At 39.3% G+C, this 24552-nt stretch overlaps 1 protein-coding gene across 10 annotated transcripts in view; it reads right to left on the bottom strand.

Annotated features, from left to right (window-relative positions):
* Positions 1 to 24552, bottom strand: part of LOC124422690 (uncharacterized protein CG43867) — a 111173-nt gene that overhangs the window by 39250 nt on the left and 47371 nt on the right. The window contains exons 1-3 of one of the 10 annotated variants that reach the window (XM_046959496.1): positions 10061 to 10207; positions 3990 to 4066; positions 3653 to 3882 (exon numbers count right to left, since the gene is read on the bottom strand). The exons of 8 other annotated variants lie outside the window; for them this stretch is intronic. In XM_046959496.1, coding sequence (XP_046815452.1) covers positions 3653 to 3727 — 75 coding nt within the window. In that variant the 5' untranslated portion in view covers positions 3728 to 3882; positions 3990 to 4066; positions 10061 to 10207. Of the gene's footprint in view, positions 1 to 3652; positions 3883 to 3989; positions 4067 to 10060; positions 10209 to 24552 lie in introns of those variants that run through there. One more of the 10 variants, XM_046959497.1, reaches the window with a different exon arrangement.

The following is a 24552-nucleotide window of genomic DNA, read 5'->3' as shown; positions in this document are numbered from 1 at the left end:
AGTATAATAACGATAATAATAAACATCTTTGTATTCCGGTCCGTTATAATAAAGGGCCCTTGTGCAAAAATATCTGCGATTAATTTACCGCGAATTTAGGAGAAATGTCCAGGAAGGAAACATACGAAATTTTCTGTCGGCTGCATTGACAAAAAACGAAAGATAAATAGACGATGTAAAAACCGATGAAAACCTATCGAGAAAATATTCGAAGGGATCTTTCTCTTTCTCTCTCTCTCTCTCTCTCTTTTATTTTCCCACGGCAATCGTTCGTTTCGTTTCCGGATCTAATGGAATTCACGACGTGAGTGCCGTTAATCGCAAAAAGAATTCGCGGTAGTTTTCGGTATCGTTGAAGAGTCGATAAAACGTATGGGGCGTATCGATGGAAACGTGATTGCGGATCAATTTCTTTTTTTCTTTCTTTTTTCTTTCCTTCTTTTTTCTTTTTTTGCCCGGAGAACACGCTCGTGAATTTTCTCTTGTTACTTTTTTTTGGCTTTTTTTTTTGTTTTTCATTCACGGCTCGAAATAAAACAGAAAAAAAAGGAGAGAGAGAGAGAGAGAGAGAGAGAGAGAAAGATAAAGAGAAAGAAAAAAGAGAGGGGGAGAGATGAGTGAAAGGGAGATGAAAAATGGAAGAGATGAAACGTGGATGGCAGACGAAGGGAAAAAAACCAGAGACAGAGAGAGGGAGGGAGGGAGGGAGAGCGTCGCGAACGAGAGAACGCTCGCGCGAAAATCCGCGTTGGCGTTTGACGTGGAAAATCGTCAAAGGGGGAGGAAGTGACGAGTACAGGGGGAATCTGAGGGACAGGGACAAGAGATGAGGAGGAAAAGAGGGATAGAGAAAGAGAGAGAGAGAGAGAGAGAGAGAGAGAGAGAGAGAGAGAGAGAGAGAGAGAGAGAAGCGAAGAAGCAGGTTGGTCGAGCTTTTCCTCGTACGAGCTCTACATTAAAGCCGCATTACGGAGGCGTACCGATCTGGCGGTTAGGGTGACGCGACGGTAAAGCATACATCCGTTCTGAAAATGGCCGACGATAGTCGATGAACGATGTTAAAATGTTTCGACGTTGGTTCATTCAACGTAAGTTAAGAAATCTTATTTGATAGAACGACAATGGAATATATTTGTTGAAATATATATATATATATATATATATATATATATATATATATATTTATCTATTTACGATCTTCTCGTCGATCAAAATTGATCTACGGGACAATGTGGTATTAAACGCAAACGTGCATACGCGTACTTTGTACGTGCTTGTGGATATATGTGTATGCGTACGTGTGTGCCTAACAAGAGAGAGAGAGAGAGAGAAAGAAAGAGAGAGACAGAGAGAGAGAGAGACAGAGAGAGAGAGAGACAGAGAGAGACATGTCCTAACATTTCGAGGGAGAAAATTATGATCGACGCGCACGACCGGTTACAAATTGAATAATCCGATTAGCCTCGCTGGCGCGTTGACGTTCGATTGAATTTGTAATCGGCAATCCGCGAACGATTTCGTCGCACGTCTAATACCAATCCAATTTCAATTAAACGCGAAAGTCCTACTTCCTACGATTCCTACTTCAGTATTTACTTTCTATATAAACGATAGAAATCTTCTTAGAAAGTGCAATTAGCTATAACGTAATCGGCTTTTAAAAGATGCCCGGACTAATGGCAGGATAATCCTTTATGTACATATACATACATACATATAAATGTAGATATAACTAAGCATACACACACACACACATACACATATATATATATATGTATATGTACATACATGCATATGCGCGCGTGCGCACGGAACATTGCTATCTCTGGCTCGCCTGTAGTATAACACCCACGTATATAAGGCAAACAGACACATTCGTGTACCTACAAAAAGTTCATAAAAAACGACTCCGGATCTCCGTCTTCTTCCTCTCTCTCTCTCTCTCTCTCTCTCACTCTCTTTTTCTTCTTACTCTATTCGATCCCAATCTCTTTTTATCCTCGTGAATGGTGAAAATCATTGGGGTATTCCGACATGAACGAGTGCTTATGTACGAGATAAAAAAAGAAAAAAAATGAAGGAAAGAAAAAAAAAGAAAACGGAAGAGAATTTACAATCGTCAGACGACGAGAAGAAGAAGAAGAAGAAGAGGAAGGGAAAGATAGAGAGAAAGAGAGTGAGAAATAGAGATAGAAAGTAATTTTTTCGCTCAATTAACAATTAACGTGTATTATTAGGAAGCGAGCGGGGTCTCTTCGTTTATTACATAGGTACATACTATATCTAGTAGCATCGTAGGAGGAAGGCTTTAGAGGCAGTAAAGCGCTTAAGCGTAAGAGTGCCTTTGAACAGGGCCTGCGTATCCCTCTTTCCGTCTCTTACGCTCCTATGGCGGTTGTACGTGCGGTGTACTATGGTTGCGCGTCCGCGCGAGCGCCCTAACTCGCTTTAGCTAGAGCACGCGCGCGCACTCGTGTGTGAGCGTGTGTATGTGTGTGTGTGTGTGTGGGTCGTTCGCTAAGTGGTCCATTCAGCGTTGCCTGACGGAATACATTACAGGAAGTAGCAGTTAAAAAACCTCCTCCTCCTCCTCCTCCTCTTTCTCCTCTCTTCTCTTCGCTTCTCTTCCTCTTCTCTTCTTCCTCCTCCTGCACCCTCCTCGACCTACCCCTTTCATTCGACGCACAGTTATATATAATTCTTACTTTAATTCGAGCGTTTATTATACTCGCGTAATCGAGGGATCCCGAGACTGACAATGGCACATGCTTCAATTATGTGTGCTAAAGAGGTAATGGAATGGAAAAAGAAGAAGAAGAAAAAAAAAAGAAGAACAAAGAAGAAAAAATAAATAAATAAAAAAAAAAAAAAAAAAGAAAAGAAAAATAAAAGAGAAAAGAGAGAAGGAATTTTTTTTCTTTGTTCTTCTTTTTCTCTTTCCTTTTTTCAACTTTTTTCTTTTTCCTTCCTTGGTTCATCCAAAAATGCGTAATAACCCGGGGACCTTATTCGTTATCAATGAGAATGGACTTAACGAAGGTATATACGTTTTTAAGGTGATACGATCAAGTGATACGTCCAAGGTTAATTAGATGTAATGAAATTTTATCGCTGCATTAAAGTTAATACGTATTAATTGAATGGAGAGGGTCCAGGGCGTTAGCAGAGAATAACGTCGACGCAAGCTCTCGATAATTCGATTTTGAATGGTTCGTCATACGAGAGAGAGAGAGAGAGAGAGAGAGAGAGAGAGAGAGAGAGAGAGAGAGACAGAGAGAGAAAAAGGAGAGAGAGATGGTTTTACGGTGTACGTAACGCACAAGAAAAGAGATTTATCTCGCAGCTAACGATTCCTCCCTCTTTCTACATAACCAATGGTTTTTCCTCGGCGATGTAACGTCTATATAACGGGTGTACCATTTTGTTCGATCATTCCAAATATCCCTCATTGGAATATGAGAAGACGATTAAAACGACGATCGATTCTATGGTACACTATAAAAGACGTCTTCGACGAGGAAGAGGATTTACTTTCATAAAAAAAAAAAAAGAAAAAGAAAAAGAAAAAGAAAGAAGAAAGGAAAAAACGATAAAATAAATTAAAGAACAATCCAAAGGTATTATACGTTAACATCAATTACAAAAGGATTACCTTTCGAAGCATCTCCTCGAGGGACTCCATATCCAGAGCGGAGTTGTTGTTCTCGGTGTGAACGGGTTGAACCATTTGTCAAACTTTTTTGCGGCTTTTCTTTTTCGACTTTTCGTTGATCACTTCGCCCGAGCCTTTCGTGCAAACCGCGCAAACCGTATTTCTTTCTCGTTCCTAGTTTCTCGTGTCGGTTCGACGCGTCTCTTAATCGTCCGTAACGATCATTCTTCCTAAAATGCGATTATCTCTCGGCATTACCATTCTGTCTAGTCGACGATTTTGCAAAAAAAAAAAAAAAAAGAAAAAAAAAAAGAAAAAAAAAAAGAACTATTCCCACATTTTCCGATGTAATCACATTACTGGATAAGACCCTGACTAATTCGCAAACTTATTTTTTCTGCGGGATGAAAAGTCCTATAATAAGAGCGTGAGAAAGAATATTATAAAAATTAGAAGAAAGGAAGAAGAAAAAGAAGAAAAGAAAAGAGATAAGAAAAAAGATAAGAAAAAAAAAAAAGATAAAGAAATGAAACGAAATGGAGAATAATAGGAGTATGTATGTCAAAAATCAAACAGTTCTTTTTTAACGAGAAAAATGTATAAACATCGATCGAAGGGAGCTGCTGCAAGTGATCGCGTGAGAACGAGCCATGAATTAAAAGACAATAACAACAAGTTGACTCGCATCGACGATGTACAGGACACAACTGGAGAATAAGGGAAAAAGAAGGATATATAAAGAGAAAGAGAGAGAGAGAGAGAGAGAGAGAGAGAGAGAGAGAGAGAGAGAATACATGCGCGTTGGGGTCACGAGGATGTATCTCTCATTTTAACATGGAGACTATTTTAACCAGAGTATAAATTACGTCGGCGAGTCGCCTGAGAGGGGACAGTTTGTCTTTTTGTCGGTGCTTTCGAACTTTTCGTCGTCTTAGTCGTCTACCAAGCGAATACTATGACTAGTAGTACGAAGAAGAACACGAAGAAAGAGATGCTCATACTCTCTCTTTCTCTCTCTCTCTCTCTCTTTCTATCTCTATCTCTATCTCTACCTATTTCTCTCTCTCTCTCTCTCTCTCTCTCTCTCTTACTTCTTTCTTTTTTTTTTCTACTTTGTTTTTCGTGTCTCTCGCTTCGGTAGATACACGAGCGTTCGAGCGCGAGGGTGGTTCCGAGGGTGGCTGGCGAGGGTGCAACAACTATTTCGAGGAGAATATATTTTTAAGTCGGCCGCTCGACCGTACGTTTCTTCTTTTCTTTTTTTTTCTTTCTTTCTTTCTTTCCTTCCTTCCTTCCTTCCTTCCTTCTTTCTTGTTCTCCTCTTTCTCTCTCTCTCTCTTTTTTTCTTTTTTCTCTTTTCTCTTTTCAAAGAAGAGAAAGGAGAAACGCATTTCCTGCGCCTCCTGTGTCGTCTCTCGTGCCGATATGGACGATAGGAGAAGACAAAATACAGAAGCAGGAGGGGTCCCCGTCACGAACGATCGAAAAAGAAAATACACCGGGTGTGTCATGCCTCCTTTGCTCTTCTTCCTTTCACTCAATACACTCATCTACTTGTTTTCAACTAATTGAGCAATGCTATTCAAAGGTCCATCACCCACCCTTTCTTCTAACCGTAACTCTTTCTCTCTTTCCCTTTCGATCTCCTTTCATCTTCTATTTTTCTGTCCGATTCTTTTCGAATTACTAAACAATTACGTTGATTAAAATCGAAAATGAAAATTTACTACAGCAACGAGGTTTTATCCGTATGAATCGAGTTTAATAGCACATTTGGTCAAATCGAAGAAAAACTTTTCTGTCAATAATAATTACGTACGTTTAATTACAAATTAAAAACATTGAAAACGATTTACGCTTTTAAATGTCTATTTCTGACAGTTTCGTGTCTTCGAACGAATAAAAAAAAAAAAAAAAAAAAGAAAGAAAAAAAGAAGAAGAGAGAAACGAGAAAAGGGTTCGAGATGGGAGGGGGAAAGGGACATTGGTGATCGTAGTGATGATGATGATGATGATGATGATGGCGAGAGGAGGGAGAGGGAGGGACAGTGGACCTCTGACAAATATTTGCGCGCTCGAAAAAGATTTTTCCTTTCGTGAGTCTTCCCTTTTGGATACTATCTCGATGCACCTATAAAGATACGAACGTCGTCGTCGTAGCAACCGTTGACGTTTAAAGAACGCTCGTTAATCCGACGTAGGACGACCGGCAATAAATCCTCTCTAGAATAAAATGCAAATTTCTACCTCCCTCGGCAAGTTATTTAATTACCGGCTGGACCACGGCTAAGGGTTGTTTCGACATAAACGTTAATACTTTTCTCTCTCTCTCTCTCTCTCTCTCTCTCTCTCTCTCTCTCTCTTTCTGTCTTACATACTCACAGACACACAGACACACACACACATGCATACAGACTCTATTTCTTTCTTTTATTTTCTTGTTCGTAATATCAGTGTCTTCGAAGAATTCGAAGGATCGTAATTTCAACGTAGCAGACTATAAAAAACGCGATGGAATATAAATTAATGCATAAAATGAAAAATCAAATCGCCGGAAAAGTTTCAATTAAAGTAACAGTCGGAGTGAAAGAGAAAGGATGATGATGGAGAATAATAATAAGAAGAAGAGGAAGAGGAAGAGAGGAAAAATGAGAAAGAGAGAGAGAAAGAGAGGAAAAATGAGAGAGAGAGAGAGAGAGAGAGAGAAAGAGGGAGAGAAAGAAAGAGGCAATATTTGCTCTTTCTCGTCGTTATACTCTACTCCGAGATATCCTGAGGCGCTTCGCGATTCGTGGTTTTCGGAACTCACTTTCGCCGCTTCCACGCTAAATATTGATACGAGTCGACTTGTTTGCCATCAAACAGTAGGTATGCCCAAGATGAGAAGAACTAGAAACGACGGCAAATTCAAACTTGCCTACCTAACCAGTACGTAACAATCTCTGAATAGTATAATAATAATAATAATAATAATAATAATAATAATAATAATAATAATAATAATAATAATAATAATAATAATAATATTAATAATAATAATAAAAATAATAATAATAATAACGATTAACGAAAGTAAAAAAACAAATAATAAAAATTTCTTCGAAACGTAAGACAGTTAGATCGAGACAAATCTTTTTTTCTCTCTTCGATTTTGACGTTAATTCGATTCATATTTCTATTACAGCACAAGGATACGATAATAATAATAATAACAACAATAACAATGACTAACGACAGTAACAAATGAAACAATAAAAAATTTATTGAAGAATCGAATATGAGAAGAGAGCTCGAAGAGTAAAATAATTCCCTGTTAAATCGAGATAAATTTTTTTTTCCCCCGATTTGACGTTGACTCGATTCACATCCCCTTACTTTTATTACTCTTGCACATAACACACACACACACACACACACACACAAACATATAGATCGTGTACTGTTGGTTAAGAGAGAAAGAGAGAAAGATAGATAAATAAATAGAGAGAGATAGAGTGTATTGCTAACGGTATGATGCGATTGCAACAGTAGTGTGATTATGATGGTGGTGGTGTTAGTGATGGTGATGTAGTAAAAGTAGTAGTAGTAGTAGAGTAGTAGTAGTAGTAGTAGCTCACTCGCTTCCTCTTTATCGAGACCGAGCGACGTTCGTTCGAGTGGGCCGACGAGCGAAGCGTCGCGCGCTTTATCTCGATACCGTGATCAAAGCTTAATTGAAAAAGGGCCGATCCCCAATGGAAACTGATACTCTTCGAATACGATCGACGCGGATGCCGCTTTGCTTTTCCTCGTTCGTTGACTACATTCTCGACCAAATGCAAATATAGGTTACAACCCGTCTTCTCTATCTTCTCTATCAATCTACCTACCTCTCTATCTATCTATCTATCTATCTATCTCTACCTATCTATCCATCCATCTATCTATCTTTCTTGTTCGTGCAAAATCGTTCTATAAAATTAATTTAGATCGATGAAAACGGTTCAACAATCACCACTCTTTTTTTCCTCCCTCTATCTATCTCTCTTCTTTGTTTTTTCATCTATGAAAAAATAAACGAAAAAGAAAAAGAAGAAGTAATCAACGAGCTTTTACGTTATCGCGAATTCTAATCGAACGATTCGTTGTTTGCTTTTTTCTCCTGGCTGATGCTTTTTTTTCTTTCTTTTCTTTTCTTTTTTTTTTTGGGGGGGGGGGAGGTTTTCTTTTATCTCCACCCTTCTAAATTAAATACGTAGAATGAAAGAATTTCCGTCGATATCGCACGATAATAAATATAATAGTCTTGAGAACGATCGAACTGTCGATAGAGAGAGAGAAAAAAAAAAAAGGAAAAAAGAGAAAGGAAAAAAAAACGAAAAAAAAGAAAAAAAGAAAAACTAAAAAAATAAAGAAGCCGCATACGTAAACGCCAGCACAGCATACGCACCTGTGGATTCGTTTGGTTTTCGAAAGATTAAAGGATCCGCGTAATGTGCTTATTAGCGGATGGATTTAAAGCGCACCCGAGGCATGTACGCCGACTATTTCGTTACATCTCTCTCTCTCTCTCTCTCTCTCTCTCTCCCCCTCCCCTTTCACAATTATACATTTCGCCGAATTTTGTTTGATAGAGATATCGTTGGGACGAACGACCGATAATCCGATTAAATTCGTTCGATCGAAATCGTTCGAAGGTTCTCGGTTGAACGTTAATAAATATATTGTATGGTAGGACGTGTTATGTGTAAAAAATTGTGAAAAAAAGAAAAAGAAGAGAAAAGATTCCAAAAAAAAAAAAAAAAAAAAAAAAAAGGAAAAGAAAAGAAAAAAGAAAAGAGAAAAGATTCAAAAAAAAAAAAAAAGGAAAAGAAAAGAAAAAAGAGAAGAGAAAAAATACAACGCGCTCAAGGACCGCAACAACCCCAATTTATTTCTTTCTTCTCGTTCACCCCATTTTTATACCTCTTTTAACATTCGCGAATGATAAAGTCGTACATACGCAATAACGACGTGCAAACAAAAGCGAGCAAACCGATAATCTCAGTACATATCTAAGGTAAGTAAGTAAATAAGTAAGTAAGTAAACAAGTAAGTAAGTACGTAAGTAAACAAGTAAGTAAGTAAGTAAGTAAGTAAGTAAGTAAGTAAGTACGTAAGTAAACAAGTAAGTAAGTACGTCCTCTTTGAAAATCATTGACAAAACGATACGCACTCTCGTGTCTTTTTTTTTCTTTCTCTCTTTGATTTCTACCTCTCGTTTCTATGTCCTCATTCTCCTTGCTAATTGGCAAGAGATTTTAGCAAAGAACAATTAATTGCTCGACTAAAAGAGAAAGAAGTAAGGTAGATATACTTTGATTTTTTTCGCTTGGCCTTTTACACCGTTTACCTGCTAATTAGTATCGTCGTTTGAAAGAGCCTGTTAATTACCTGCCACAACGAGAACGAAAGAAAGAAAAAGAAAGAAAAAGAGAAAGAGAGAGAGAGAAAGAGAGAGAGAGATAGACGATCGCTTTGCGATGCGCGTCGCGATCGCGACGAAGAAATGCGATTCAGTGACGCTTGTGTATTGCGAACGATAGAAAGGAAGAGAAAAGAAGAAAGTGTGCGAAAGAATGAGAAAACGAAGTCGACGGAATATTTAAAGGGAGATTAGGGGGTGAGGTTGAAGTTGAGTTGGGTTGGGTTGGGGAGGAGGAAGTGTAAAAGAGCAAAGAAAAAAAAAAAGAGGAGGAAAAAGGAGAGAGAGAGAGAGAGAGAGAAAAGTCGACAACGACATTGTTTACTTTCGGTACACCGAGCTTCGCATTTTGAATACGTCGAAAGCTCGCGAGAGGTTATCGCCTTTCTCTTTGCTCTATCCTATTCTCTCTTCACGATATTCTCGCGAATGATGATCAATGGGTTTCTATTTCTTTTTTTGTTTTTGTTTTTGTTTTTTGTTTTTTTTTTTAGAAAGAAAAAGGAAGAAAAAAAGAGAAATGAAAGAGAACAAATTTTTTCTTTGTTTCTCAAATGTAAAAAGAGAAACAATAAGAAAGTAAAAGAAAAAAGGAAAAAAATTTATATATCACTTGACACACTTGAAAGCTCGTAGAGACATAATAAACCTGGTTAGAGCGGGAAACCGAACTGAATGGATAACACTATCGTAAATTTGTACACAATTTGTAAATCCCTGAAAACCTTCGATCGTGTTTATCATCCTATATTATTATCGTGCGTTTTATCATATATAATTATAATTTTGATTAAACGAGACGCTGGAGAAAAAAAGAAAAAGAAAAAAAAGAGCGAGGGAGGGAGGAAGGAAGGAAGGAAGGAAGGAAGGAAGGAAGGAAGAAAAAAGAGAAAGGGGAAAAAAAAAGAAAATGAAGAAAAAAGGGAGAAGAGAAAGGAAGAATATGCAGACGTAGAAGTATATACAAGTAGAAGTAGACGTAGACGTAGACGTAGAAGAAACAGAAGAAGAGGAAGTCTCTTTCTCGTGGGGTCGAAGGGTGTTCGGAGAGGTCGTCGTCGCGTCAAAGAGAGGTACTGCTCCGGTCGCGGTTCACGGGCCACTGAGAGGGAAAGAGAACTCGCGTCCCCTCTTTGGCTCTGCCTCGAGTCGCCTCGACGAGCTTCGTCGACACCACGCCGACTCGATTCCACTCTCTCTCTCTCTCTCTCTCTCTCTCTCTCTCTCTTCTTCTCTGTTCTGCCTCGTTCTCTCTCTCTCTCTCTCTTTCCCTCACCCCTGTCCCCCTCCTAGAACGCGCAACACACGTATATACGTGTGGTATATACAACCAACACGGGAGCGCACGTCACGCGCATTGCGCGTTACGATCCCAAACACAAAAATTTACCCTCCTCCCCCGCCACCTCCCCCGCCATCACCACCACCATCGAGAAAGGCTGGCTATTATAACCATCATTCTCCAGCATCAATGACGATCCCTTTGAACGTCGTTCGTGATCGACTCTATCTGTTCCTTTTGTCCGTCGTCTCTCACTCGCGTCGAATGAAAGTGTATCCTTTTTTTTCCTCCCCCCTCCTTTTCTTTCTTTCAATCTTTCTTTTTTCCCCTTCTCCCCGCTTTACCTCGCTCTCGCCGCCCACCCAAATCCCTCCCTCCTCCGCCCTCCCAAATCGATTATCTCTCACGTTCAATCTTGCGGAAATATCGTTTCTTTCACTTCGTTAAGGGAATACAAATAAAAAAGGAAGGGGGAAAAAATTAAAAAAAAGAAAAAAAAAAAAAGGAAGTCCCTGTCTTCGTCGATGATCCTTTCAACGTCATTGCGACAAACGAGTCGGATATTCCGGGACGGATCGAAGCTTGAAAGCGCTTGGAAGCTTTAACGTCCTCGACCTTGAACACAAGAATGGACTCGCGAAAGTACGACCTTCGCGATCGACCAACCAATGCCATTGATGCGTCTTTCACGTCATGTTTTATAACTTAGTGAACGCGATGCGTTTGTTAGCACGGCTTTCATCGACAAACGAGACCGACAATAATGCTTACGTATTTTTAATCGGATTTCGATCACTTATTTTATCCCTATGTATTATCACACACTTTCCCTAGGTTCAAAATCCAGGCGAGAATAAATAAACTTTCGATAACTTAGGGGAATGGATATATATATATATATATATATATATATATATATATATATATATATATATATAATCTTTACCTTTTTATTCTCTATTATCGTTGAATTTTTTTTTTTTCTTTTCAAAGAAGAAAATCCTTCGAGTATTTAAGCCATTATCTAAACGGTAAATGTCGTCGTTACCGACGAGAACATTAAATAGAAATCGAGAGAAGGTCGCGAGCTAAATTTATCGCTAAAACATGACACGAACTTTAGCAACAAGTGTCCGGTGCCGCTCGGCAGGCACTCTCCTTCCTTATTCTCCTATTCCTCCTCCTCTCCTCCTCCTCTACGAGTTCTATCTCCACCTCCTCATCCTCCTTCTCTTCCTTCTTCCAGTAGTAAGTAACTAATAACATTACGAATCGTCTCGTTTCTCGCGCGCTCCTTCGCATTTCTAATCAAAATCGTAGGTATTGTAATAATCTAACCATCATCCCTAACCTTAGATAAGGTTCTTCTAATACAAATGATCATTATATTCTCGAGAAAGAAAGTAGGTAAAGTACACGATGCGTATTTATGTTAACGATTATTTTTTTCTTTTTCTTCTTCTTTTTTTTTTCTTTCTTTCTTTCTTTCTTTCTGTCTTCCTTTATCGCAATATTGTCGCGGAAAAAGGCAGACAAGTTACACGTTTGCTCGCGGCTAACGTCAACGTTTAAATGACGACGATGACGGCCGGAACGAGTTATCGTCTCGTGTGGTTTTGTTGGCTCGTGAATGACTGCGGAGAACGTGGAGAACGGGAAATTTGCCAAAATCTTTCCTTAGACGAGAACCAAAGAACGAGACTCGAGCCTTCATTCACGTGCGAATTTGTACCGTCCAAGAATCTCTCTAATTTCTTTCTATTTCTCTCTCTCTCTCTCTCTTTTTTTTTCTTTCTTTCTTTTGTTTTTATCGAAAAAATTTTTACTATCACGCGTACAAAATTGATACGCCGCGACGATTATATTATCGGAGTATTCTAAGGGAGTGACCTTGAGACGATAAAAACTTGAGAAGGCAGAGAAAAGAGTTTCAAACCGTATCAATGTGAAATTTCCAAAGTTTTCGATTCGGAATTTTTTCTTTTTTTATTTTTTTTTTTTTCTTTTCTTGAAATTTACCAAGCGACTTTTCGACTTTGAAACTTACAACACACCTAATAAAATTCGCATTCGAAAGGATGAATGGTGGTGGTGGTTTTTATCCTAGAAAGATCAACGATGGTTTCGTCGTCGTGTCGCTTTTCACGAGACAAGGAAAGATAGAAACTGTAAGAAAGAGTGAGAGATAAAAAAAAAAAAAAAAGGAAATAAGGAAGGATAGATGATAGACGACAAGTCCGAGTTAGCGAGGTGGGGGGGGGGGTTAGGTTATCCTAGGACGACGTGCTCGAGACCACCGCGAGTTTGCTCTTCGAAGTTTCGTTTTACGAAACCCTTGCCGGCAAAACCGACACGCATTATATATAACTGGGTTTATACAAGTGGATATTTTTCACCAATGCGATGACAACCTTCAACGAAGAAACGTAGAACAGTCGAGTATTCTAAACACCGTAGAGAATAGATTCTACGAATTTTGAAAGGTCAACACACAAGAAAGTGAAAGGAAAGATTATTTTTTTTTTGTTTTTACTGTTTTTTGTTTGTTAGTTTTCTTTTTTGTATTTATTCATCTTTTTTATTTATTAATTTCCTGTTCATCCGTATAACGCGAAGAGAATTTTTAAAGTAGATGATGTTATCTCGAAAATAAAAGCTATTATCAGGAATATACCCGATCGGATCCGATCGAATCGGATTTACGATCGTAAAAGCAGCTCGAGTAAAATGCGGGCGAGACTCTTTACTCTCGTGATTAATCGATCCGTTAGGTTAATTAACTTACAAACTGACGTGCTTTCATTATTAACCGGAAGGTTCTCACGTGGGCTATGGCTATGCCAGGAATTTTAGTGAAATTCCAACTGGCCGTTAGGCTCGTGTCGTGAATTTTGAGAGACTCGTAACCGCGCGCGAGAGCGAGAGCGAGAGCGAGAGAGAGATGGAGAGAGAGAGAGATGGAGAGACCATATGAAGCCTCTAATTTACACCGAGTTCAATGAAGCCTCGATGAATTCCATCGATGATTGGTCGTTCGAAATCAAAAGAAAAAGAGAAAAAGAGAGAAAAAACAGAGGGAAAGAGAGAAAGTGAATAAGAATCATTCGAGTATGCAATGGCGAGTTTAACGAAGAAAAGGACAAACGGGTAAAAATGGATAATGAAAAAAGGGGAAGAAAAAAAAACAAAAGACAAAAAAAAAAAGAAAGGAAAGTATAGAAATCATTTCCAGTTTGCGAAAATACGAGGACGCAGGTATCCCTGAGGTCTCATCCTTTAAAGTTGCCCTAAGTGGATTTCCGACTGGAATCAGCGATAAACTCGGGAGGACGAAGAATCCTTCCTCCCCTTCTGTCTCCTCCCACCTTAACCTTAACTCTCATACTCTTCATCCTTCATCCTCATTGTCATCCTCATCCTCGTTCCTATACTTTGCTCGCAGAATAAGTCGCGGCTGATTCTTCTGATCGCAAACAAAATCAATATTTAATTTTACGGACTTTTGTCGTGCCCTGACAGGTGGAGAAGCAGCAATAAAGGAAGAAAGGAAAAGGAGAGAGAATATTTGTAGGAAGGAAGGAAGGAAGGAAAGAAGGAAAGGGCTGTCGGTGACTCCTTTCGAATCTTCGAAACTCGATAAGGCTCCTGAAAATCGAGCTTCTGAAGAGAATCCCCTCCTCCTCCTCCTCCTCCTCCTTCTTCTTCTTCTCTTTTCGAGAGGGTTCTATCGTCCTACGCATTTATAAGCATGCACGAGTTCCTCTAGTGGACTTTGAAAAGCATTTCTACGCACTTACATTCTCCTTCCTTCCTTCCTTCCTTCCTTCCTTCCTCTTTTACTCCTTTCTCAACGAAAGGAAAAGGAAAAAGGAAAATCTTCACAAGATTTTCGAACAGGGATGGGTGCTTTACCAACGGCACGCGCAACAACGAGAATCATCGAAAGATTGGATTGACTGGCTGACTGGCTGGTTGGCTGGTTAGTATTTAGTAAATAATAATTGGACTGGTCTGGCTCACTCGACGTATATCTCTCATTCGATAACTGCTATTCGTTGTATATACGTATACTATAGGTAATAATGGTTCAATTACCAAACACGATCGAAACATAATAAAGGCCGGAACGTTACGATAACCATTGCCCTTTATCAACGTTGTCATTGTTCTCGTTAATGTTATTTTGTTATCGTTCTTGTTCTTCTTGTTGTTAACGTTACTGCCAATGTTATTATAGTTATTCTTGTTGTTTTACCGGGCGATATCGCACTTGGCTAAAATTGCCAATTCGTCGTTTACCGATCGCGAAATCGAAGAGAGCCTCGTCGAATTTTCCATCAATTTTTTTTCTTCTTTCCTTTTCTTTTTTTTTTTCTTTTTTTTTTTTTTATAACCTCGTGATATCGCACGCGAGTAAAAGGGGACGATAGAATGACATCGATGAACGTGGAGAGTAATTAACGTGGATGGTATTAATTTTATATCGATTAACTTTCCGAAATGAAAGTTTCATCCCACCCCCTCCATTTCTATTCCTTTTTTTTTTAAATATACTTTTATTTGTATTTCTTTTTTTTTTCTCCGATCGCTTTTACTTCCATTCGCGCAAAGTGAGGAAAGAATTTTGTAAACGTTTCCTATCGCGCTTTTACGATTGATATTAACTAGGGGTAGTAGAAGGACACGCGCTCGCGGGAGTTAGGAAAAAAAAAACACAAGAAGAAAAAAGAAAAGAAAGGAAAAGAAAAAAATATCACCCTCAGGGTACCCTTTTTAATTGCGGACTTTTAATGAAATTTAATAACGGACGGAAATCTATCTTACAAAAATGCCAGGGTCCCGATTAATATGCTAGATAAATATGATAGTTGTACGTTAAGGGCATAAATGACGAAGGGAAACGACATATAACGGTACAGCGTGCGAAAAAGCAAATTGGAGAAAGGCAACAGCCCGATAAAATGTCTTAGATAAGAGACAAGGTGAACATTTTTTTTCCGAGTAAAAGGTCGGTAAAGATGAAGAAGAAAAGAAAAGAAAAGAAAAAAAAAAAAAGGGAACAGAAAAAAAAATGAAAAAAATCGAGGAGGAGAAGGAGAAAAAGAAAAAAAGAAAAAATAGGTGAACCCGAACGAGCGGATCTCGTGTTCCGTTCGAATTCGGAGACAACTCGTGTCGCGTAATTAGGGTGCGGTGTCATTAGCGTCATTAGTAGGATTCTCCTAAAACGCTAGTCGGAGCGATTAGCAAGACGTGATTTATTATAGACGAGCCTTAAACGACTCCTCTTCCATAATAGAAGTTATACATAGATATATACATACATACATATCCACGTATATATATATAAACATAGTTTTCGTTCCCATTACAACGCACGCAAAATTACATGAAAATGTATTAAACGAGCGTAATCGGTACACTTGTAATTAACGAATTCAATTACGACAAAGAGCAGCCAGCCCAGTGAAATCACGTGCCCTGATGGTCCTTTAACCTTTGCGAAAATGGAGAGAACAAGAGATCTCAATGATGCTGCGATAAATCGTATAGAAGAGTAGAAAGAGAAACCGAGGAGGAGGAGGAGGAGGAGGAGGAAATACTTATATAAATTCGCAGCACTGATTTTACTCGAATTTTTAATGTATACCGTTTCTGCCAGATACAAAAACGACGATCACAAATACAATTACAATCAACATTAGAGACTCCGATTTGAATTCAATTTTAGTATCCACAGGATTGTAAAAGTAACGTACTCTCAGACCGTTTTGAATTACATACGTACATATATATTACACGTTTCGCGTTTTACTCGTATACCGGGTTCACATTATTATTACCAATCTACTTCCACAGTCGCGTTTCTTTTTCTTTATTTTTTTTTTTTGCTCGTTCATCCAATGATAACTATGACGACGATATAGTGCTCCCCGATACTCGTTTTTAACGATTTGTACAACGTTGAAAAACGAGTCGCTGAGAGATCTCGTAAAAAAGAAGAGAAAGGGATTTAATTGAATATGTCCATTACACTGGTTGGACAAAATACAGAGAGACATAATTATACTTGTTTAGGTTGTTTGAAAAGAGATATCTCTCTTTCTATCTCGGTTATCAAAGCGAAAACCTTACAAAGTTATGATTTTAATTTAACAGAGGCATAAAGAGAAAGATATATATATATATATATATATATATATATATATATATATATATATATAGAGAGAGAGAGAGAAAGACAGTGAGAAACGGACAGACAGAGAGAAAGAGAGAGACAGATAGGTAGAGACAATCGTGATTCTAATTACAACGGGTCCGATTCTAATCCTTCAAATACGAATAGAGAATAACGAGAGGTTGAGAAAATCGATGCTTATCCTTCTACTCTCTCGAGTCACAAATCAATGAAATTAATGATGGTGGCGTCCTGATATACATAGCTATATATATATATATATGTAGGTATAGTGTGTGCGTGTATATATATATATATATAATTGAGATGGTTATGTATTGGCGTTCCTTCGACCATGCCAGGATCGTCATTGTTCTCCGTTGCTGTACGACTCTTGTCGAATGCTGCTCTCGTTTCGATTGAAGGAGAGGACATCGGAGCCCTCCCGTTTACAGGCACGACGATTCCTTCATCACAATCGGCTCGTTGTCGCATCGCTTTTTAAAACTTTCCATGAATCTCTCTCTCTCTCTTTTTCTCTTTCCTTCTCTGTAGTTGAAAAAAGAATCAATGGCTTCGTTTGTGGCGCTTAGAACTGGAAAATCTACACGCGTTTCTTCCTTGTAATAGCGTTCGCTTTTCACTCGACGCCCCTATTCGTACAAATTCGTGAAAATACATACGTATCAAAGTAATAAATCGTGTGCTCGATTATAGGGGGAAGGGAAGGAGACGGGGGTGGTGAGAAGGAAGAGGAAAATAAAATATAATAATAAAAAAAATAAAAAAAAAAAAAAAAAAAAAAAAAGAAAGAAAGCAAAGAAACAAAAAATGGCCTCGCGGGGATAAAAATATTGTCGAATCCGTTGATTGTATTTTTTCCTCTCCTTTCTATTTTATTATTTTTTTTTTTTTTTCGATCGTTCATTCGTTCGTTCGTTCGTTCGTTTGTTCGTTCGTTCATTCGTCGTCCACGATCAACCGCGTCGTAGCAATATTTGACAAAACAAATCTGTAAATACTTTTGAAAGCGCCCGTGCCATTGATCCATCGATATTTACGCTCGTTCACGCGTAAAGCGTTACGACGATCGATGGTAATCGTACGAAACAATGAAACGAGAATTGGTCCTCTCTTTCTCTACCACACACCCCTTCCTTCCCGCCCCAACCTAAAAAAAAAAAAGAAAAAAAAAGAAAAAAGAAAGAAAAAATTATTCGAACGGATGCATTTAGTCCGGTAGGAAGCCACGGATGAAGTTAACTTAACCGAATATTTGTTCAATTGATCTCTTGCAATGTCGTACGTAAAAGAGAAAAAGAAAGAAAAGAATAAAGAGAAAGAGGGAGGGAGAGAGAGAAAGAGAGAGAGACGGAGAAAAAGAAAGAGAGAAGGGCTAAGAGAAAAATCTGAAAAATTTGAAATAACGTGGAGACAAAGAAGAGGGTCGTCGTTCGGTGCAAGAAGAAATAAAAAGAAAGAAAGAAGGAAGGAAAGAAAGAAAGAAGGAAAGAAAGAAAGAAAGAAAGAAAGAAAGAAAGAAAGAAATAAAGAAATGAATTATTCACGGAAGAATATCGTGGCATTAAAGTTTCTCGCACGTTTCCACGAGCGTTGGTGATTTTGCACTGCCGAAATGTAGCCTCTTATCCTTTTCATGTCCTTCTGCTTTTTATCTTTCTCGACCCACCTCATCCCATCCCACTCTCTCCCTGCCCCCTGTCCCCCTTTAGACGATTACGTGACGAACTAAGCCGGAGGGGAAAACGTCCGAGAGGTTCTTCTCTAATAAAAATTGCATTCCAGTTTAGCTCGTCGCGAGTTACGACGGCTGTTGGTTGGTGTAGCTGAAACGTTAGAAAAAGTTAACGGATAGGAGGACAAAAGGACAGAGAAGCGAAGCGAGGATGGGTGTATGTGTGTGGGGGGGAGGGAGGATAAAACGATGACGGTCTTTTCGTAAACGTATAGTCATACTTGAAGACGCGTTGTTGTACGCGTTTACGAGAAAACTTGGACCGGAAATTCGTCGTCGTCGTCCTCGTCGTTACCATCGTCATCGTCATCGTCATCGTCATCATCATCATCATCGTCATCGTCATCGTCATCGTCATCGTTTATGATAGAATCTATTCTGAGAATTTCCTCTTGTTCGTATTACGGTTTGTCGGAGCTCCGATAAGGGAAATCCTGATTTCCAATGACATGGCATCCATGTCAGTTCTAATCCTGAACTAAACGGGAAAGTTTTGGACGTACATACATACATATATACATACATACATACATACATACATATATACATATATACATACATAAAATCGGATACATTAATTCGATATAAAGTCCGAAGTCTCGATTATCTCGAAGGACAGTTCTACAGTTCGGCCCTCTTACGTTTACACCAACCGCAAAACGGATTCAAGGATCGCACACGCTTTTAACTTCTTGATTGTCACGTAGCATCACTACCACCACCACCACCACCACCCAATTCGGCGCTATAGAGATCCAAGTTCCTATTACATCCTTCTTGCTTAAAATTTCAGATCCCTTCGCCAAGGACAAATTAAATAAAACCAGAATCACAAGGACCGTTTGACATTGGATCATTCTCATTAATCGTCGTCAATCGAACGAATAATCTAATAAACGTACTCGATCGTTGCTCGGTATAAACGGATAAAAAACGTAGACAAGAGCAAAGAGGAATTACCGATGATTATCGTTGGATCACAAAATTTCACAGAGAAACAAAAAAGAAGAAGGAGAAGAAAAAAAAAGGAAATTGCGTCGTAGGTGAGATTATATAAACCTGATTAGGACAAGAGAGAGAGAGAGAAAAAAAAAGAAAGAAAGCCGATCTGCCAGAGGCATAAAAATCTCTGATGGAACCCCACTGTGGTGAAAGGAGACCGACAAGACGCACGGTTAGGAACGATCTGCTGCTTATTCGAGCACACGAAGGTAAGAGAGGCCAATGGGAAAATAGGACGTATCGTTTGGGTTTGTTAGAGAGAGAGGGAGAGAGATATATAGACAGAGAGAGTGAGAGAGAGAGAGAGAAGGAGATAGAGAGAGAAGGGATGATGAATTACCGGCAAACGCATCCATCACTGTCATAAACAGAAGCAAGTGGAGAGAGCAAGCATCGGGCGTGCTGTTGAAGCCTTAAACTCTCTCTCCCCCCTCCTACTCCTGTACACCACCCTTCTTCACTCCACTACCCCTCCTCTCACCATCCCATCCCTATAACTTCTATGTGCAATACTACCGTTCTGCTCATTCTCTAAGATAATTACCTTCACCTTCTAATAATAACCGGAAAGCGTCTCGCTTACTGGTTCATTAAATATTATCTTCTGATTTTAAAGCTTTCTCTTTTTCTTACGAATGAAAATGAGAGGAGAGAGAGTGAGAGAGAGAGAGAGAGAGAGAGAGAGAGAGAGAGAGCTTGGCTCCGATTACGGACGGTATTCGTCGAGATACGGTCTGAATATGTAATAGGGTGGAATTCGGCTGGGAAAGGATCCTCGGAATTAATTGTCACCTCGAGCGTTGCGACGAATTACAGCTCGCTCGAACGGAGATGCAAATTCCACGAATGAACGCGATGAAGAGCGAGCGAGCGAGCGAGCGAGAGAGAGAGAGAGAGAGAGAGAGAGAGAGAGAGAGAGAGAGAGAGAGAGAGAAAGAGGGGGAGACAAAAATGGTCCTCTTTCTTCCGAGGGAAACGAAGGAGAAAATTCGTGATATTATTTCGAGGGGCATTTAAGAAGAAAGTCGTAGGAATTTCTATGTTTCAAAGAGGAAGAAGAAGAAGAAAAAGAAGAAGAGAAAACTCCAAGAAAAAGAAGAAAAAAAAAGAAGAAGAAGAAGAGTCAAATACGTTTGGGCGTTCGTCGTTCGTCGATTTAATTATAGCCAGCGATATCCGGTGTGGTGCTGCAACAGCAGCAGCAGTAGCAGCAGCACCAGCCGTGCACGAGACAAGAAACGATAGTAGTTACTGCTCCTTCGGCAGAAATTATCGAAGCTTCCGAACGAGCTGTTAGAACGTTTTAACGTTCCTCGTAAGATTTTAGCAGTAGGTCGTCAGAGTTTAAAGAGTTACGACTCAGCAGGCATAACTTCTAAGATCAACCGTGCCCTGCAGCGATCCTCCTAGCGGTGCCTAAGGGAGAAAGAGAGAGAGAGAGAGAGAGAGAAAGAGAGAGAGAGAGAGAGAGAGAGAGAGAGAGAAAGAGAGAGAGAGAGAGAGAATTGAGAAAGAGAACTCTGCGAGAGCACTTGGTTAGATAGTATTACCTACTTGTGAGCAAAGGAGTAAGATGGAACTATTCTCCGTACCCCTGTGGCTGACAATATGACCATAACGCCGTCGTCACTGTGCACGATCTTTACTATTCTACCTCTCTCTCTCTCTGTCTCTCTCTCTCTCTCTTTCTTTCTCTCTCTCTCTATTTTAATCCAGACACCGTCGTATTCCTACCTCGAGGACAGAAGGACGAATCACCGAGCGTGAAACGAGGAGCCGAACGAATGGAGATTACGCCAAGGAGAGAGAATGAACTCCTCACATCGGAAGAAGCGAGAGAGACAGAGATAAAGAGAGAGAGAGAGGGAGAGAGAGAAAGGGAGGGAGGGAGGGAGGGAGGGAGGGAGGGAAAGAGAGACAGAGAGACGAGGAGCTTAGGTTTAATTTTATAAATAGCGCTACCGGGAACGAGCTCTTACGGTTAATAAGTCTCCAGCGTAGAAAACACTTCCGAGCTCCAATTGAAGTCCGCCGAAAGGAATATAAGGGGAACGAGAGAGAAAGAGAGAGAGCGAGAGGAAGGGGAGGGAAGGAGAGACGGGTGGTAGCGGTAACGCGTATGCTACTACCCGTAGAAAACGATTCGTGCTTGCAATTAGTCATCGGACTCGGTCTGAATTTTACACTGATTCATGACGACACACGTATTTCGAACCCCCCAACTAACCATTTCGTATATCTCTTTGATATAGCTATATAAAAGGGAATAGAAATAAAATTGGCAAGTGTATTGTAGAGTCATTTTGAAAAGGAAGGATGGATGGATGGATGGATGGATGGAAAGAAAAAAGAGAGAGAAAGGTCGAGTTATATGATGAAAAAAAAAAGAAAAAAAAAAAAAAAAAAAGAAAATAAATAAATAAAAAAATAAAAAAGAAGAAGAAGAAGAAAGAGAAATAAACTGAAAGGGTCGAATGAGATGCAGAGGGTGGATTTTCACTTTACGATTCTCTCACCTAATCCACCTAAAGGTCGCTCGTAAGTGCGGAAGTTCGTTCGTGACGAGTACGACGATTGGCCTTTCTCTCTTTATTTCCTCCACATACCCTTATCTTCTCTCTCTTTCTGAACTGGTTCCTCGTACAAACCGACTCTGGACTCTTCTTCCCCATCTCATCCTCCCCCTCTCCGCAATTCGCAAAATATCGCACGGCCCTATTTTGCATTCGCTTATTCACGGAACAACTTTGCTCTTCTTCTTGGCCACATAACTACGATGAGGACGGAGGGCGGAGTAGGAGTTGGAACAAGGCTTCTTTCATTTATTCGTATTTCTCTCGAAAACATATATATTTATATATGTATATATATATATATATATATATATATATATATATGTATGTATGTATGTATATTAGAAAGGTAGAAACGTACTATGAAACTTTACGACGAGTTCGTAGTGTGGAAAAGCATGAAATAATATTTCGTTAGAAATGCAACTTAATAATAAAATGAATAGCATTTTCGTTAGCACTTTCATTTCGTAAGGTTTGACAGATCGCAATGATCGTTATTTTAGAGAAACGCGAATTAATAATATTAAATTTGATTGAGAGAAAATATGTACGTGTATGTATATATATATATATATATATATATATATACAAAAAAGAAGATAGATCGGATTATCAAGGATACCGTACGAATATTATGACGATACGATTACCTATTGCTTCTTTTTCCTCGTCTTTCTCTCTTCTTTTCGAATAACCGCAGAATTCCAATTACTTCACTGAATAGAGAATTTCTGAAAGCGGATACTATAGATTTTTTTTCAGAGATAAAGTCGTAGACTGTAGAAAAGAGAGGATAGCAAAGGGGGTTAGAAGGGGTTAGAGGGTGAAAAAGAAGTAGTGGGAGAACGAGGAGGAGGAGGAGGAGGAGGTAGTGGTGGTGGTGGAAGTCGTTTTTTTAAGTTCTCTAGTTAATTGTACTTTTTCGTTCTCACGCTCGGGGAGGAAGCACTCGCGGCGAAAGGTAGAAAAAGCAACGAGACGTCGAGAGCGTTCGTTCCACGGCTGGGTTTCTTCTAATTGAAATTCTTCGCCGGGCGCGAGAGTTAGCGCAGAGCTCGATTTAAAAAGTACGAAGGGCGAGAAAATTGAAAGGTGCGACCGCGAATAGAAGTAAACACGATTCGCAGGAGAAGCATTACTTTTTCTATTCTTTTTTCTTTGTACTTTCTTTTCCTTTTTTTTTTTTTTCTTTTCTTATTATTATTATTTTTCGTCACATCAGTCTCGTGACACACGCGACGCCAACGACCATACCGACAATATGTTGGTCATTAAAACGAATACATCCACGTGCTGTTGCTACTGCTGTTCTTTCTCTCTTTCTCTCTCCTTTTTTTAGAGAAAGAAAAGAAAAAAGAAAGAGAAAAAAAGAAAGACAGGAGAAAAAAAAGGTGAAAATTAATCGATAAGTGGAAGAAAAAGGTAGGGAAGATTCACACGGACGTTATTTGAACAAGGACGAAAAGAGCCACGTACAGGCGCACCTGTTTGGGCGTCAGAGTTTCCAGCATTGAATTAACTCGGAACAATATATCGCCGCCATTGTGTACCACCAAGCCCGGCGTTGAGCTTCTGCGCTCGGCTACTTCATTTATCAAGTTAAACAATGGACCACTTCGGGCCACCCTCTTCTGTCTCTCTCTCTCTCTCTCTCTTTTAAGGCCACACAAGGCACCTTCTTCACCATCGGGGTTTACAGGGAAAATCTCTTTCTCAATGGCAAAGCCCTTTTCTCTTTCATTTCTTCGTGTGGCAGCGCCCATTGCCATCGGCATTATCGTTCCAGAAAATCTCAGATTTTCCGCGAAACATTTTCATTAACGACCGACACAGAAAGTTTATCGCACTTTTCTTCTCCCATCTCAACCCATCCTTCTTTTCGTTTTTCTTTTCCTTTCGTTTTGTTCTTCAAACAAATAATATCGATATCGATATTTTCCTATCAATATGCGAAAAAGCGTAAAAGCGTAGAGTATATATTTACGAAAAATTTATTCTCTCTCTCTCTCTCTCTCTCTCTCTCTCTCGCGTGCGCCTGAGCTCTTATTGGACAGAAGCCAATATAAGGGATGGAGTGGGTGGGTTATGTATCGAATGACTTTCAATCCGAGCAAGTTCAATTAAACGGAAGTAACGAAGCATTTGGAATTAGTGAGTTGGTGGTGTGTATATATATATACATATATATGTTATATACACACACACATATATATACATATATATACATCGGTTGGATCGGAGACATCGGTTGGAATTTAGTGCTTTAATAATACGATCTGGAGATATAGCTTGGTACGACCGATCAAGTCGTCATTCTCCTCTATTCTGGATCACCTCCACTATTCCTCCTCCTGTCATGTCCATTCTCGTCTGCGTGTGATTTAATGTTCAACATATATATATATATATATATACACACACACACATACACACACACAGAGAGAAAGAGAGAGAGAGAGAAAGAAATTATTGTTTATCGCACGCGATCGGTTTTATATCTTTCCGCGGGCCGAGTTATCGTTAAGAAAAATCTACGATAAGAGGAGGCGTTCTCGAGGTCTTCGCGAGAACAAGGAACCAGATTAAAGAAAAAGGATTTTCCCCCGGAGGAAGACACGAATGAAGGGAGGAGAAAGAGAAAAGGAGGAAAAGCAGGAAAAGAA

Source organism: Vespa crabro, chromosome 3 (genome assembly GCF_910589235.1).
Source record: "Vespa crabro chromosome 3, iyVesCrab1.2, whole genome shotgun sequence".
In the NCBI taxonomy this organism is placed as follows: Eukaryota; Metazoa; Arthropoda; class Insecta; order Hymenoptera; family Vespidae; genus Vespa; species Vespa crabro.
The sequence above is the reverse complement of the archived record's forward strand: the minus strand, read 5'-3'. Positions and strand labels throughout refer to the sequence as shown.